Below are 17,820 nucleotides of genomic sequence, written 5' to 3' on the forward strand. Positions count from 1 at the left end.
GTGACGTGCGCGGACGGGCCTGCCCTTGGCCCGGGCTTTGCCCGGGCACGCCCGCGTGCGTCCCGTGCCGCGGGGGCCTAGGAATGATTTAATAGCGCCTCCTGGCGCTGCTGGGCTGACGCGTTGGTGGGCGTGACAGAGGGACTCTGGGAGTTGGAGTCTCCTCTGCTCTGACGGCACCAACAGGCAGGACGCGGTGGGTGATGCAGCCCCCTGGGACTGTTTTGGGCAGCAGGAGCAAACGTTGCAGTCCCCCCGGGGACTGTTAGCAGAAGGCAGGTGAGCTAAGTTGAAAACAGTAGCTTCTCGGGCATATATGTATATATGTATGTATGTATGTATGAATGTACTTGGTATTGCTAGAGAATGGACCGAAAGGCAGCAGAGGTCTGTACAGGTTCAAAGACAAGCATAATGTCAACAAGTAATTGCCGAGGTAGCTGAGTTGTGGATGGTTAATGTATTCTGAAGTAGTGTTCTTTAAGGAGGTAAGACTTCCACTCTTTCCAAAATTGAAGTAGCTTTAGGATGGTCCTGATGGATATGGAGATGTTGTTCCAGATCCTGAGCACTTAGATGGAAAAGGTGTGCTGCCTTGTTTTTTTTCTTTTTCACACATTTTGGTCTGCAGTCTGATGGTATCCTGGCTGTGAGTGTGCAGAGAACCATCAGGGATGATGACCTTTCTGGCTGATAAGTAAGGATGTTTTGGTCATGATGGCTTTATAAATAATGCTGAATTTTAAGATGGTGCGGTCTGGAAAGAGGAGCCAGTGGTGTTCCATCACAAGCCATCTTTGTACTGTTTCTTGTATGTTGTTCTTGACAACTACCATGGATGCTGTCTTGGTTGGTTTGATCTTCAGGTAACCACTGGACTTTCAGGTTTGGCTGATGTGCAGGCAGAGTTTGAGGCATTGGTTGTCCGTAGCAAAGGGGGCTTTCAAGTAGAGTTGTGTATCATTGGCATATTAACGATTCTTGAGGCAGAAATCCGTGAGTAGAGCATGAATTGGCTTCATATAAAAGTGTTGTAGAGCAGTAGAGATTTTTATTTATTTATTATTTTATCTATAGCTAGTTCTCAGTACACAAAGCATCAACAAGACATCAAAGTGTCACTATCACAGCCGCCTGAAGCTGAACTCAGACTAGACGGAAGTCCTCATCCTCTACTCCACTTCCTCGGCGTGGGACAACTCATGGTGGCCGACCACAAGGGGAGCAGCACCAACACCCACCGACCACACACGCAACCTAGGTATCATCCTAGACTCAACACTATCCATGACCAAGCAGGTCAATGCCGTCTCTTCTTCCTGCTTCAACACCCTCCGCATGCTCCGCACGATCTACAGGTGGATCCCCACAGAAACCAGAAGAACGTTCACCCAGGCCCTGGTCAGCTGCAGGCTAGACTATGGCAACGCCCTCTATGCAGTCAAAACTCCGGAGACAACTGCAATGCATACAGAACGCCTCCGCACGCTTGATCCTCAACGTCCCTCTCCACAGCCACATCACACCTCACCTAAAAGACCTGCACTGGCTTCCCATCAACAAGAGGATCACCTTCAAGCTCCTCACCCACGCACACAAAGTACTCCACAACACCGGCCCGACTCACCTTCTGCACTCCGAACCGCCATCTCAGCTCCGCTGACCTCGCCCTCGCCATCGTACTCTGCATCCGAAGAGAGAACTCCGGCGGCAGATCGTTCTCCTACCTCGCCACAAAAACCTGGAACACCCTCCTCATCCTCCTACGGCAGACCCAGAACCACCTCACCTTCAGGAGGCTACTCAAGACCTGTCTTTTCGAGCAGTAGCAGCACTCCTCCCCTCAGCGCCTAGAGACCCTCACGGGTGAGGTGTCTGCTTTACAAATGCTATGATATATATATTGCAATCAGATTGACATAACTGGTATTTGTGGTGCGGTCCGGTGCAAAGGGCGAAGCCTATTACATTCTTGTAACATATACAATGTATTGCGGGCTAATTGTAGCGATTACGGGGTCTAGGGGACGAGGTATGGTTCTACTGTCTAGATCCCGTAGGTGGTATGCGTGTGGGGAAGTGTGCAGGAAAGGACGATTGAACTACATTGACCAGCATTCCAAGGGGCAAGTCAGAGGAGTCATGGGACCTAGAGCATATTAGCACCTCCCATCCTCGCGGACGGTGCTTGTCAATTTGATTCCAGAGGCTGTCGGAGTGGCGGATGGTGTTCCCCGCCGGATTCCAGCGAGAAGTCAGAAGTTACCGAGGAATGAGAAGCCGTTCATTATCCAGTGCCTTGCACCCCCGCCGAAGTCACGATAAGTACAGTAATACGGAAGCGGGCTCGCTTTCGTTGCCGACACCAGTGTTCTTGCGTACCATTAGTTAGATAGGGAGTATTGGTACGGTACTTTTTTGCCTGTTATGTACTTTCCTCAAGGAGGACTCTGTGGCGAGAGCGTTCTGCTACTAAGACGCGCTTTGCTGTTTTTCCGTGTACGTCTCTCCAGAGAGGGTTTCTGGGAGACGTAGTTCCGGATTCATTTCGTCCCTACGGGATTTCCCTGCCAAAAGAGACAGAGACTCTGTTCCAGTCCTATTCTTTGTTTATTCATTGACTCCCTTTCATGGACGAAAATTGGGAACGGCTTGTGAGCTGAACAGCCGTTACCATTTATATTCTTTTTGTATACTGCCTACCGCAGTCCTGAACTCCGGAAAGAAAGGAACTTTGGTCTTGCAGGATTGCTGTGGTGTATTCCTTCCCGGCTCGGGTTGTGTATGATTCTGGTGAGTGATGTGCCTAAGAATTGGGATAGTATAAGTTGGAGACACGTTGAGTGTAGAGTTAACAGTGTTCCTTACTCTTCCCTAATCAGGTGGGCCATCCATAGCTATTCTGCGCCTCCTTGTGACCAGACTCCAGGGGATCCCAAGGAATCATCACTACCCATTTATTATTTTATCCACTTACCCTTTCCCGACTAGGTACGTGTACTCACAGTGAGCTTCCTTTCCACTGTGTGTTCCGTAGCTGGGAGGGGGAGGGGAACTTAGCATCTGAAGTCGTTTCTGCCGGACACCCTGAGCAAAGGTTAGTGGCGATTGTGTGCTTGCGCTGCTGCCAATCCGCGACAGATTGACAAGCCCAAGTTGACACACCGGCCCGAACGAAGAATGTTGAAACAGTGTTGGCTTCCTTGGTGGAAGGCCTTGCCTCCTTACAACAGGAAGTAGCTACTTCTAGAGCTGAAAACCAGACACTGTATAAGGAAGTGGGTACCTTAAGGAGAGAAGTCGCAGGATTATTCCAGAAAGGGACAGGAGGGAGTCCTTATCTTAAACCAGCTACATTACCTCCTCCGATCTCTAAAAAACCTTTGGGAGCAGAAGGGGGTGGGTTCTTTGTTCCCCCTCAAATAGCCACCTCTACAGCCCCCTCGACTGATACTGCTCATACCGTTCATGTGGTACAGACAGTAGGCGTTCCCTTAGCATCCCCCGAACGCTTTTACGGAGACCCCCGCAAATTTGAAACATTCCTGAATCAGTGCAGACTACATTTTCTATGTAAACCTGGGGTTTTTCAGGACGATTCCGCTAAGACCGCATTTATGATGTCCTACATGGGGGGTAATGCTGCCAGTTGGACTACCCCATTGCTGGAGAAGAACGACCCAGTGCTGCACGATTTTTCTGCTTTTTGTGTTGAGTTGCGCAAGCTTTTTGATCGGAAATCCCACATGTTGACCCTGGATAGGGAATTGCTCACCATACGTCAAGGGTCACAGGACTTGTTATCTTACATCACCTCATTCAACAGGCTGGTGGTTGAGACCGACTGGCCCCCTGCAAAACGCATTTCATTATTTTATCAAGGCCTTCGCGGAGAGTTAAAGGACGTCCTGGCACAAGTGGTACAGTTACCCGACACCTGTGAAGACTTCATAGATTTAACAGTCCAGTTGGATCACAGGCTCCTTGAGAGAAGAGGGGATAGATCAAGAGGGGACAACCGTCCATTCTACCCTCGCTTTAGGGGACCTATGGAAGAACGTGTCAAATCCTCCGAAGGCCCTGAACCCATGCAAATCGGTGGTATCCGTGGACCTCTGACACAGGAGGAGAAAGATAAACGACGTCGCCTGAAACAATGTCTCTATTGTGGGAAAGGAGGTCACTTCATTAAGGACTGTAGAGCAAGGAATACAGTCCCCGCAAGAAACCCCGTTCCAAGGGCACAAGCTCTAGTCCAGTCTGATCAACCGACGGAAAACTGAAGAACCCAAACCAGGAGGAGGTCTCTGTCTTGGGTTGTTTGCCGCCAATGATCTCCCCATCTCTTGCTAACACATTGCATCCTGCTGTGGCGCACATGAATCTCCAAATCATCCTATGGGTCACCCCTCAGAAATCATTGAATATCGACGCTTTAGTAGATTCAGGAGCAACCGGAAACTACATCGATCAGGAATTCGCCTTGAAGATTGGGATCGCCTGTGAGAAAAAAGAAAAGCCTGAGTTGGTGAAAGCAGTGGATGGAACGGTTTTATCGTCTGGTCCAGTGGCGTACCACACCTGTCCTATGCTAATGCAAACTGGCCACAATCATCAAGAATACATCCAGTTCGATCTCATTGATGCACCCCAATTCCGGCTCATCTTGGGAATGCCCTGGTTAACTCTCCATGATCCAAAGGTCAGTTGGGCTGCACGCACCATCAATCTGTCATCCGATTATTGTCAGGAACATTGTACTCAGGTTTCTTCAGTCACCAGCATTACTGAAATTTCATCTTCTGTCTGTCTGGCAGCTGCATGTTCTCTGGAGCGATATTGTTGTGCTACCATACTCCCCGTGGAGTATCAGTCATTCTTCCCTGTGTTTGACAAACAACAGGCTACCCACTTGCCGCCGCACAGGGTTTACGACTGTAGAATCGACCTCATACCAGGAGCCGACATTCCATGCAGTCGGGTCTATGCCATGACCGAAAAAGAAACAGAATATCTGAAGACGTACATCGAAGAGAACCTAGCATCGGGTTTTATAAGACACTCAACGTCTCCTGCCTCATCCCCTATGTTTTTTATTCCCAAGAAGGATTGCGCGGAATTAAGACCCTGTATAGACTACAGAGCTATTAACCGTGTGACCATCAAAAACCGGTACCCTCTCCCCTTGATACCAGTGCTCATGGACCAACTCAAAGGAGCCAGATATTTCACTAAACTCGATCTCCGTGGAGCCTATCATCTGGTGCGTGTTAAAAAAGGGGACGAGTGGAAAACAGCGTTTCGAACAAAGCTGGGCCTGTTCGAATACAGGGTGATGCCTTTTGGGCTGTGCAATGCCCCCGCAGCATTTCAGTTTTTTATGGATGAGGTTCTGCGTGGATGTCTGGAAACCTATTGCATTGTCTACATCGATGACATCCTGGTGTATTCCACCACTCTTTCGGAACATGTCATGCATGTGAAGTCTGTGCTAGACAGATTACAACAAAACTCGCTGTACGCAAAATTGGAGAAATGCTTATTCCACGTCTAGGAAGTGTCTTTTCTTGGGTATGTAATCAATGCAAAGGGCTTTCAAATAGATTCAAGTAAAGTGGAAGCAATACTCAATTGGAACACTCCGAAGACCGTGAAAGCTGTACAAAGCTTTCTCGGTTTTGCAAACTACTATCGTAGGTTTATAAAGGACTTTTCCAAAATCATACATCCAATTTCCTGTCTGTTGAGAAAAAATATGCCCTTTGTGTGGAGTAAGGAAGCAGATACATCCTTTCAGTATCTGAAGAAGCAGTTCACCCAAGCTCCTATCCTACGTCACCCTGACCCGCAATTGCCATATATTCTGGAGACCGATGCCTCACAATATGCGATGGGAGGAGTGCTTTCTCAAAGACACCCAATTACTGGCCAAGTACATCCTGTTGCCTTCTTCTCTAAGAAACTCACGCCCTGTGAGGTTAACTATGCCATAACAGATAAAGAACTCTTAGCCATCAAAAGGGCGTGCGAGGAATGGCGTCATTACCTATTAGGGGCGGTACATACAGTAGAGATCTATACTGATCACAGGAATCTGTTATTCTTGAAGACAGCCAAGGCCCTTACTCCCAGACAGTTACGGTGGTCTCTGTTCTTTTCAGACTATGATTTCATCATCAAATACAAACCTGGACCCCAAAACGGGAAGGCAGACGCACTGTCGCGTTTGGAGGATGGAGAACAGAGAAAGACCGAAGAATCAGAAACACCTTTGATTCTTCAGGAAGCAAAAAACAAGCTTAGGATCCGTAGCCCTCTTGTCATCAAACAATTTTCTTGAGGACGTGAAGATAGCCCTTGCAGACATGAACATACCTGAATGGATACAAGAAGACCCGGAACATCGTACAGAAAAGGATGATCTCGCCTATCAGGATACAGCGTTGTTTATCCCCACGGAAGCCCTACGGCAACGAGTGTTGGTTTGGTCTCACGATTCGGTTCTGGGAGGACATATGGGAATGTACAAAACCATTGCAAATGTGGAACGTTCCTTCTGGTGGCCCCAGCTAAGAGATGATGTCCGGTCTTACGTGAGGAATTGCGCCATCTGTGCACAAGGAAAAGCTGTACATGCCCGACCTGTGGGACTGCTTAGACCTTTGCCCATACCACCCCAACCATGGCACACTCTCTCCATGGATTTCATCATTGAGATGCCCCCGTGTAACGGGATGACTGTGATTCTGGTTGTAGTGGACCACTTGATCAAGATGGGCCATTTCATACCGCTGGCAGAGCTACCTACGTCAGCGGAATTAGCAAAAGTGTTTCTTCAACATATAGTCAGAGCCCACGGTCTTCCTTGTGTCTTGATCACTGACAGAGGTACTCAGTTCACGTCTCGGTTCTGGAAAGCGTTATGTACCACCTTGACCGTTGATGCCCGTCTTTCCTCCAGTTACCATCCTCAGACGGATGGAAAGACTGAACGCCTGAACCAGACATTGGAACAATATCTTCGGTGTTTCTCTCTGCGGAATGATATGGACTGGACCGTGTTGCTGAATTCGCATACAATAATGCTGTGCACTCAACGCTGGGTTGTTCTCCTTTTTTTTGTCTCCATGGGTATCACCCAAACATCCTTCCCTTTGAGTGGCCGGTCCATTCCCCTGTTCCTAGCATCCACGAACACCATGCACATCTCAGAGCGGTGTTGTTGGATGCACGAAATAGCCTGGCCGATGCCCAGTCCGCGCAGAAACGCTTCGCTGACAGGAAAAGGAGGGTCGAACCACACTATGGGGTGGGAGACAAGGTGTGGCTCTCCACCAAGAATCTCCACATTAAGGGGAATACCAAATTGACGCCCAAATACGTGGGCCCCTACAGTATAGTGGAAGTGATTAACCCTGTTGCTGTGAAACTCTTGCTCCCGGTGGGTTGGAAGATACATCCAGTGTTCCATGTCTCCCTCCTTGTTCCTTGCCCTCCCACTATGAGACTCCCGGTAGCGCCTCTTCCTATTGATGTGGATGGACAGGAGGAGTATGAAGTGCAGTCCATTCTTGATTCCCGGATGGTAAGGGGCCGAATCCAGTATTTGGTGGAGTGGAAAGGTTATGGCCCGGAAGACAGGTCATGGGAGCCTCTGGGGAATCTGCACTGCCCTGAGTTGGTTGACCGTTTCCATGCCCTGCATCCGGGTAAACCGGGTCGACCGCCGAGTCGGTAGTCCTCGAGGGGGGGTTCTGTAGCGATTACGGGGTCTAGGGGACGAGGTATGGTTCTACTGTCTAGATCCCGTAGGTGGTATGCATGTGGGGAAGTGTGCAGGAAAGGACGATTGAACTACATTGACCAGCATTCCAAGGGGCAAGTCAGAGGAGTCATGGGACCTAGAGCATATTAGCACCTCCCATCCTCGCGGACGGTGCTTGTCAATTTGATTCCAGAGGCTGTCGGAGTGGCGGATGGTGTTCCCCGCCGGATTCCAGCGAGAAGTCAGAAGTTACCGAGGAATGAGAAGCCGTTCATTATCCAGTGCCTTGCACCCCCTCCGAAGTCACGATAAGTACAGTAATACGGAAGCGGGCTCGCTTTCGTTGCCGACACCAGTGTTCTTGCGTACCATTAGTTAGATAGGGAGTATTGGTACGGTATTTTTTTGCCTGTTATGTACTTTCCTCAAGGAGGACTCTGTGGCGAGAGCGTTCTGCTACTAAGACGCGCTTTGCTGTTTTTCCGTGTACGTCTCTCCAGAGAGGGTTTCTGGGAGACGTAGTTCCGGATTCATTTCGTCCCTACGGGATTTCCCTGCCAAAAGAGACAGAGACTCTGTTCCAGTCCTATTCTTTGTTTATTCATTGACTCCCTTTCATGGACGAAAATTGGGAACGGCTTGTGAGCTGAACAGCCGTTACCATTTATATTCTTTTTGTATACTGCCTACCGCAATCCTGAACTCCGGAAAGAAAGGAACTTTGGTCTTGCAGGATTGCTGTGGTGTATTCCTTCCCGGCTCGGGTTGTGTATGATTCTGGTGAGTGATGTGCCTAAGAATTGGGATAGTATAAGTTGGAGACACGTTGAGTGTAGAGTTAACGGTGTTCCTTACTCTTCCCTAATCAGGTGGGCCATCCATAGCTATTCTGCGCCTCCTTGTGACCAGACTCCATGGGATCCCAAGGAATCATCACTACCCATTTATTATTTTATCCACTTACCCTTTCCCGACTAGGTACGTGTACTCACAGTGAGCTTCCTTTCCACTGTGTGTTCCGTAGCTGGGAGGGGGAGGGGAACTTAGCATCTGAAGTCGTTTCTGCCGGACACCCTGAGCAAAGGTTAGTGGCGATTGTGTGCTTGCGCTGCTGCCAATCCGCGACACTAATGTTAGCAGTCCTGGCCTACATCTCCATACACAATTTATATACAGAGGGCCGGCAGACCCCAACATATATCTCTATTAGTTAAAAGGATATAACTCATAAAGCAGTGTGCTCAACTTTAGAAGGATGTTCTGCCCCGGTGGGGGAGGCCGAGTCACGTCGCAAAAGGTGAGAGGTAAAAAGCTCACATATATCTCTAGGATGGAATGTTTGCGGCATAAGCTTCCAGGACACAGTGAACTTTTGCACACTTTAGCATGCACGATAATGTTGGATTTGTTTCTCTGAAAATACATTGTTTACACATCCAGCTTCGCACAACATTATCACAATGGCTTGAACATCATGTACTATACCTCTCCATGCACTGGGTACAAAACTCGTCTTATCTTCATCCACGAGGCGACAGCGTTATCTACATATTCATAAATTCACTGATCTAAAGTGCACATCACGAGGCTGCTTTTTATGATAAATAATAGGCATCTCAATAGATTGGTACAGGAGACACTTCTACTGGCACGAAGGTCCTTGCATGCTGAGAAATCAGCATGCACCGGTTTGTCATTCTGTGAGGGGTGTCCAACCTGAGACCAAGACAGGGTCCTTCAGTCTCTCCCATCAGGTAATGGGGCTGGATCGTCCCTTGAACCGATTCTTGGCTTTACACCTACACACACTCTAGGTCTACTTAGAGTAAGGTTTGCATCGTAGGAGTACAACAGATTACCATTTTGCATATATGCCCGCATTTATTCACCGCTTCAGCACCATGATAGAAATAAATCTACTTTTCACTCTTTTGGTGTGCTTGTAATCTCATATACTTGCTTCTGTTTCCTAATCATAGGCGTATCGTAGAGCCGATGTCCAAGTCACTAGGAGCCGAAGCATCCCAGGGTGGCTCAAGAAATGCATTCCTCAGCAATAGAATACATTGGAGACAACAATACCTATGGGCCTTTAAAGGGTCCATCAGTACATCAATGTCCAATAGCGCAACCATTTGTGATCCTAGGTATAGATTCAGTAGACATTTGTGGCCACAAAGTAGGCAGTGGAATACATTTCAAAGAGCAATGCACGTGAACAAAAAGCCTTTGAGTATTTTTACATTTTCTTTTACTCCTTTATTGTCATTTCAAGGTATGCATTTCTCTGAAAAGAAGCAGCCAACGCGTTTCGTTCCAATGGGCAAACTGCCACGAGGACTTCTTCAGGGCTTTAAGAATTTGGCTTAATTATAACTGCAATGATCGCATCCAATCCTGTTTTGATAATCTCAATGTTGATCAAAAGAAGCAAGGTCAAATAACACGATCCGTTCTGCATAATAGTAGGAACGAACACACCATTTGTATTTTTAGGCATCGGAATACAGGTTGTATGCCGTAAAGCCAGACAGACCTGAAAGACAAGGATCAGTGTTCGTCTGGTTGTCAAAGTGAAAGTGTGCCAAAGCTGTGTACCATGTGCCTAAGGTATATCAGCACAAGCAGTGCTGACTCCATTCCGAATTGACTTGGGATGTCCATCGCGATGCAGAAAAATTCGAATCAGTAATCCCTCCAAAGGTAGCAGGACAAGCGGAAGTCCTCTCAAAACGCTTCCCAGAACAAAGTGTATGAACGATGGAATTGTCTGAAAGGTGCTAACCAGTCCAGAGCTGATACAGTAAAAAAGTGCACTATCCCCTCTGAATCAAAAATGTTAAAGATATGATGGACCAATTCCCCAAAATGCAGTGGGAAGTTAGTGTGGAGTAGTGCCTGTATCTCAGAAGAGGACCTTGCAACCTAGAGATCAAACATCACTCTGGCCGAAGTTAAGGTTGCATCCTTTTGAAAAAGCATGGCTTTCAGTCTGCTAAGGGAATCAAACCCTATGTTGGAAACATTTATTGAAGCATTGCCTCCCTAATTTTTTGGGCTGTGGAAACATTACTTGTGTACAACAAGTGACTAAGGAATTAACCATCACCAGATAAACGATACCCAGTTCCATTCCACAGCAAACTTGATAATTCAGTGTCAAATAGCTCCCATTCAATAGCAGTTTATGACCCTTCAGATAACAGGACAAGTTAGCGACAGAAGCTTTGCCTGCCTCATGAAGAGAAATGGCTTTTCAAATTAAGGATCCGCCTAAAGCATCCTCACAGTTGGTACCACTAAGGAAAAAGTCTGTGTCCCTTTTCCTGCATCTAAACCTGAATAGTAATTCCCGGTATTCATACATCTAACCTTCCTCTAGCACTTCGTATATGCCTACCTGTTGGTATTGGCGACAATATTGGAATAGGAAAGTTGTGATCGGTAGGGTGATAGTCCAGTCTGTGGATAGTTTCTCCACCACGGTAAAGAATAATTGATCTTTTTTTTTTCAATGTGCAGCCTGAGTATCTTGCATCTCTGCATGCCATAGTTATCTGCCTTTCTGTCAGATCATATTCAGAAAACAGGCTGGTAGTGTTGATGTAATGCCACAGCACATGGCCAGAGCGTAGTGTTTGTAACGTCCAGTTCAGTATTATAATTGATCGTAATTGTGACTCTCCATGTTGTGAAATAGACATGTCCTGCTGAAGCAAGTCGATTGCAAAAGACACAATGTTGCCCAGTGAATAAATTCCAGATGATAATGTGGTCATACCGTTGTCAACCACTACCAAACCTTTAACATATTAATCCTGTCGATCTTGCGCAATCTCTCTGCAACTCCCTGCTGATAAATCTTCCATAGCTTGTTGTATATTCCATAAAGGAAGGGCTTATGATGTGGGTTTTTGGGACCTAATAGAAAATCCCTGAGATCCAGGTCATCAGAATGAAAGGTGTGTTTCACCTGGGAAAGTGTTTAGGTTTACAGCCAATCTAGGCATAACTTCCCAACACTATATGATTTCACCACCCTTGCGTGTTCTGATTGTACATAGCATAGGTCAGGCCTGTTGATCCTAAACCCTCCTGTGCTACCCAGGAATCTAGACTGTCATTCATTTGTGTCTAGGGTCCAAACTAGCCAACTATGCTGATCGGGGTCTGATGTATTGTATGATCCATTGCGGAGCATGGCATCTAGCCTATCCTCACTGTGTTTTGTGTATTGTTGCCAATGTTCAAAACATGCAAATGTGGGAATGCAAGGTTTGTTCATATCTTTTGCCTTACCTAAACCAAGACAGTAAGTCTGTTGTACTGTTTTCTTCAGGAAAATAATTTGATGTGGTATGAGGCATGCTCTGACTATGTCCTCTTGTCTCTGAACCTGCCAATCGCTTGTTCCTCAGATGGATTTTGTGTATATTGTGTCTTTCCAAAAGTGGATACCCTGTATAGACAGTTGAGAAATAAGGTAGCAGAGTAAACAAGCTTGATGTGTGTGAGCATATTCTTCTTTGCAGGTGTAGGTGCAAGCCTATAGATATTAGAGGCTGGGTTTGATGTGCCAAACCCAGAAAAATATGCAAACGTCTGTGGAAATGTTTTTGAACTACCTTTTGGTGGTGTTGAGCAGTGTTCCCATTGGGTATAATTATAAACCGCACGTGGGATACTAGCTTTGTGTAGAAAATGGTGATCATAATGTTGATAACAAAACATGTCGCCAAAAGTAGATGTACCATCATGCAATTAATGATTAAAAAATGCAGCTGGGTGCTCTAGATCTGAAAGCAATTTATGCACAGTTTCAATGTCCCAATCATTAGAGAATGTACTTGTGGTGATGATATCATTGAAAGACATTTTAAATAAATAAATATGGAATGTGCAAACGTTCAGTAGGACCATACACATGGTACTGCCCCATACTATTCCTTCAGGAACTCAAACTGCTGTAATGTTCACCAGGAACAGGTCCCTTAGTTCACTGTGCGATGATGCGTGTGGTTTTAATACTAAGTTCACACGCTGGACTGCACAGCGTTCAGGGAGATAATGTCCATGCAGAAGTAGAAAAAAAGAGCTACCAAACCAATCCGTAGTACCAGGAAAAGTAATTCAATAATAACCCAGAGATTTATCCAGGGAGCAACTAAGGTATGTCTTTTTCAACCAAAAATAGAGAGAATAAACTTGTAGCTTGAAAGGGAGTGGTGGCGTTGGCAGTTCAGGTTCACTTGGATCCGATGAAAAGTCATCATAATGCACAAAGTAGCCAGACTCTGTCCGGTCTATATTTGGCAGCTCAGCAGGTTGTGTAGAGTCAGTAAATGACTCGATCTGTGGAGTATTCAAATAGATGTCGTTGATTTGTTGAATAGAAATTTCTGTACTAGTTGATTGTAGAGTTGTGGTTGTTTCAATAGGGAGAAGTATCATTTCATTGTTGCTTACTGCTTCGCCTTGGAAAGTTAAGTCCTCATTTGATATCAAGGCTTCCAGCTGAACTTCCTGTACAGTAGCCAGAGCAGATCAGCAGCTACCCAGGATCCATCGCGGCCTATTGTCGAGAATTGGTCACATAATTTGGTTTTATCTGATCGATGGAGACAAACCTTTTGTCTCAGCAGCTGGCAAGAGGTGGAAGTAGTACAGTACTGGTACCTTCAACAGCCGGGACAGGTACAGGTGCTCTGTAAGATGATTCAAATTAATTGTTGTGCACTATTTTTTCTCTGACCAGGACCCCAATCTTCGGAACCCAGGCAAGTCTTGCCGATACTGCTTACACTTCTCCAGTGGAGGTGATTTTTACTTGGCAGTTGCTTCTAGAAGCTGCAAATTCTTTTAGGTCCTGTAAAACATCTAAATGATCATTGATGTCAAATGGCATTTCAGCCGCCACTGCTCTGACACCATCGGGGTCTGGTACCCACATTCTCACTCCAAGCAAGAGTTCATAAGGTGTACAACCCTCCCAGGGATTTTCCTGGCATGTTATTGAGTGCCGGCTGGACTCCATATAGGTGATTGAACCAACTGCCAACTGAACCTAGAACCCTAGATATAAAGGATTGCTTTAAGTCCTGGTTTTTCCTCTCAACGACCAAATTTCCCTTGGGATGGAATTAGAGGAGTACCGCAAGGCCATACCCAAACTTCCCACGGCTTCTTTGTAAGCCCAAGAGATAAAGGCAGTATCCTGGTCGGAATGTAGTGTGCCAATTGGGTATGTCCCCATAAAGACTCGCAAATTCTCTATAACAGTTCGAGCGTCAGCCGAGCGGTGAGGCCAAACCCATAGGAATCTAGAGCATAAATACACTGCCACCAAGACGTACTTGTAAGCCCCGTCTGAGTGTAAGAGATGACAGTGGTCCAAATAGACACATGTGAGAGGTTTGTCTGAGATCAATAAAGTTGTTTGTGGGGTTTGTGCTACGGTGCAGCCTTTCATCTGGCAGATGTCGCATTGTAGGACAAAGTCCTTGGTCTGTTTAGTGAGACCTGGCCACCAATAGCTCTGCTTAAGTAGTGAAACTTTAGCAGTAATCCCTGTGTATGCTGAACCCAGACCCTTATGTGTAGCTAGTATCAATCCCAATCTCAAATCAATTTTTGGTATTACTCTATCCCCCCTTCTGGAATCCGAGCATACAGAATATTTTGTGCATTTAACTTTTAGGAGTACTTGAATGAAAAGCCTTTCGGCAGTGCTGAGCTGTTGCGTGTGGCACTGACAGCCAACATAGTGGTTCCGTCTATCCCCGTACCAGAAAGAGTGATTGCAGCTATGGCAGCAGTACAAAATGTTGCCTTGGAGGCTATATCTGACATAGAATTCTGTTCAACATAAACGCTAACTCACTGATGACTCATGGTAGGCCTTCTTTCAGCTTTGCCACTTGTTCCCAAAGCAACTTGTGCTTGATTGTAAAACCCTTGGAATCTCAAAACCCATTTTGGCCCCAATAGTGAAGGTATTCATTATAAGACTGGACACAGTAAAAAGAATCACACATTATAAGTGTGGGGAATTTGTATTTTGTAGTGCCAGTATTAGGGCTTTAAGTTCTGCCAGCTGTGCTGTACAGTCCCGTAGGTACTCAGTTTGTGTTCTTTCAGGAATTAACTTTCTGTCAAGCATGTACCCCTTTACTATTATGCATGCTGCGAAATATTGCTGTTTCATTCCTATGGCTGGCTGGGCAGATCCATCAATATAAATGATACATTCATCTCTATCTAGAGGCATAATTTAATTAGGCAGAGAATATTCTTGTTCGTAGTGTAGGAATGTTTTTTTTTTGTACTGTAGCGTCAAATCTATAATCTACATCTGTTGCAGTGAGAGTTGGCCCATTGAAGGGACTCACGTCTGAGCATACCCTGCCAACTTATCTAAGTTGGCAGGGTATGCTCAGACGTGAGCCCCTTGCTCACTTTGCCACTGGATTCAAGCAAGCCTGGCTGAAGATGGCTGAAATGCCAGAAACCGGTCCTAGGAAGCTTGTTTCCGGTCCAGGGAAGGCATGGCTTGGCAGTTCGGGCTGGACTGTCCCCATGAGGCACAGGGTCGGACTGATTTGCATATGGCCATGTCTGAACTGGGGTGGCAGAGTGGGCTAAAGAACGGAGATGGATTAAACCCAGATCTGTTGACTGGGTGTGAGTGTTTGATTGGTTCAGATGCTCTGTCCATCACCACCACCCCCTTTTATACCGTTTGGCTGCCTGGTTGCACTGAGATACCCCTCGTTAGAGTTATAAATGGCTTCAAAATTAACATTAACAGAGTGAGTGTACACAAAAAGCACTGCCTACAACATAGGTTCAGGCTTTAAAGCAACAGTGTGGGTTCAGTAAAGGTTTATGGAATTTATAGTCAATTATTGAGCCCTTTGCTATCAGCATATCTAATACAGGACTCAGAATCCCTCTGCCCACGACAATCCTAGGCCACTTCTGACTATTCTTGCAAACATTTCTAGAGTTCCAATTAAAGTTCCAAATAACTAGCATTTGAGACTTTTCTTTGCTAAATAATAAACACATGTACATAACAAAATGCAAGGGGTAGCGGGTGTGACATCATGCACCCTTTGACCACCAGTGACATCCCAGAGTTAAAATCATGCCCCTTGCTCGGCAGCTAAATTGTCTTATAATTACTTCTTGGGACTGAGGAGAAAGGAGTGGAATCACCAGGGGTAAACATAGCCCTTCAAGTCCTCTTTACTCTATGTTATCTGCCCTGCTTTCAATGTCTTGAGATTAGGGATAAGAGAGGAGCACCAGTGGTACCAGAGGCCAAGGCATGGGCTGCAGCTGATAAATCTGGTAACCCTAATTGATACCCATGAATCGCGATGTAATTCCAACCATGAAATTAAGATTCATCTTCACAGCTTGGCAGAGGTACATGCACTTACCTTGCTAAGCCGAGGCTGATCGCCCTGGGATCTGCAGACGACAGTGCAGATCCAAACTGCCAAGTCAAGTTTTGGGGATGAATTACCTGAAAAAATCAAAAAGATGAAAAACATTCAATGTCAAAGAATGAAGAAGGACAGTGAGAGAGAGAGAGAGAAAAGGGAGAAGAGAGGAAATATAGGTCAAAAGATAGTTGTATGGCCTGATTTGCAGGCAAAGGCTGATGAACCTGAGTGTGGGCTGTCGACCTACAGTCCCAATGGCTGGTGATGTGAAAGTTCTCCACATAAAGCCAGGCAGGTGTCTACGGCGCACTGGTAGGGCACTTGTAATGTGGATGCTGGAAATCTAGCACCCTTTAGCTGTGTGTACACTTCCAGCATCCAAGAGGATGGTGGGGTTGTCCTACAGAATATCCCGATTTAGGCAGCTTTCACCCATTCATGGAGGCCACCACGTCCACCCAGAGTGTTGGGTGTAAAAACACCGGGTAATGCTTCCTATAATTAATTGTTGCTAATCCTTTTTAATAGTTTTTAGTCTGTATGTTGGTGGGGATTTATATTTTGACTATTTGAAAGGCTGCACTTTTCCTCAGTCGGCACTTTGGCTCCTCCCTCGCTTGTTTTGTGTGGATGCTGCCTTTATAGGAGTTAGCGCTCTAGTGGTTGATCAAGTCTCCAGCCCAGCCTCCACCTACTGCTACTGAATCTGCACCTGTGCAGCCTCTAGGGTGTACAACAAACAATGTGGTACGAATCCTTAAATTGCTGCTAATCCTTTGTAATTGGTTTTACTGCATGTTGGTGTTTTATAACATGGTGCTCACTTTGCTCAGCTTGCACTATCGCCACTTTGTATTTGACTCTATGCTGGGTTGTGCCACAGAAAAGCTGCCATTTTGGGAGTTAGCTCTCTAGTGGTTGGACAAGTCCCTGCCACGGCCCCTTCTTAAAGCAATCACACATGGGACCATGCAGGAGGTGCACCATGGGGCATCGAAAGTGGGCCCATCCGAGAACATCCACACCCGAATGGCGCTTGGCAGCGAGACATGCTGCCAGCTCCCGGTGTCTCTTTCTCCTACTATTTATTCTCAATAGTGGCCTTCATTCTCATACCCCACTTCCTATTTCTAGCCCACACAAAGCTGTAGAAATAAATATCCTGGCAGATTTCATTCACCATGCAGCTAGAGCAGTAAAAGCTCTTAACAACTTGCATGCTCATGTCCAGGTCAGCTCGTCGAGCCATGGTGCTCATGTGCTCGTGACGAGCTGAGCTCGTCATGACCGTTGGAACGCTCGCATGCTGGGCTAATTCCCCTGCTTTGCGAGCGTTCCACACAAACGGGTTGTGGTCATGACAAGTTCAGCTTGTCATGAGCACAAGGGCACTGTGCCTCATGACGAGCTGACCCCGTCATGAGCATAGGGGCGCTGTGCGCGCCTCCTCTCCCCCCAGCACAGCTGGGGAATATGCCCCGCAGGGAAGGGGTTAAGCCTTCTGCCAGAGGACTGATCCTCTGTCTCTCCCCTTCCAACTATGTGTCCTACATTCCATACCTATTTACTTCGCACTGTTGTTGATGCTCATTCTGCCTGCAGCGG

At 46.5% G+C, this 17,820-nt stretch overlaps 1 protein-coding gene across 1 annotated transcript in view; it reads right to left on the reverse strand.

Annotated features, from left to right (window-relative positions):
- The window catches only part of LOC147736517 (carnosine synthase 1-like), a 371,087-nt gene that overhangs the window by 207,132 nt on the left and 146,135 nt on the right, over positions 1-17,820 (reverse strand). The window contains exon 4 of the mRNA XM_086953763.1: positions 16,210-16,295. Within this exon, the coding sequence (XP_086809889.1) occupies positions 16,210-16,295 (86 nt within the window). The remainder of the gene's footprint in view (positions 1-16,209; positions 16,296-17,820) is intronic.

Source organism: Lissotriton vulgaris, chromosome 1_2 (genome assembly GCF_964263255.1).
Source record: "Lissotriton vulgaris chromosome 1_2, aLisVul1.2, whole genome shotgun sequence".
NCBI lineage: Eukaryota > Metazoa > Chordata > Amphibia > Caudata > Salamandridae > Lissotriton > Lissotriton vulgaris.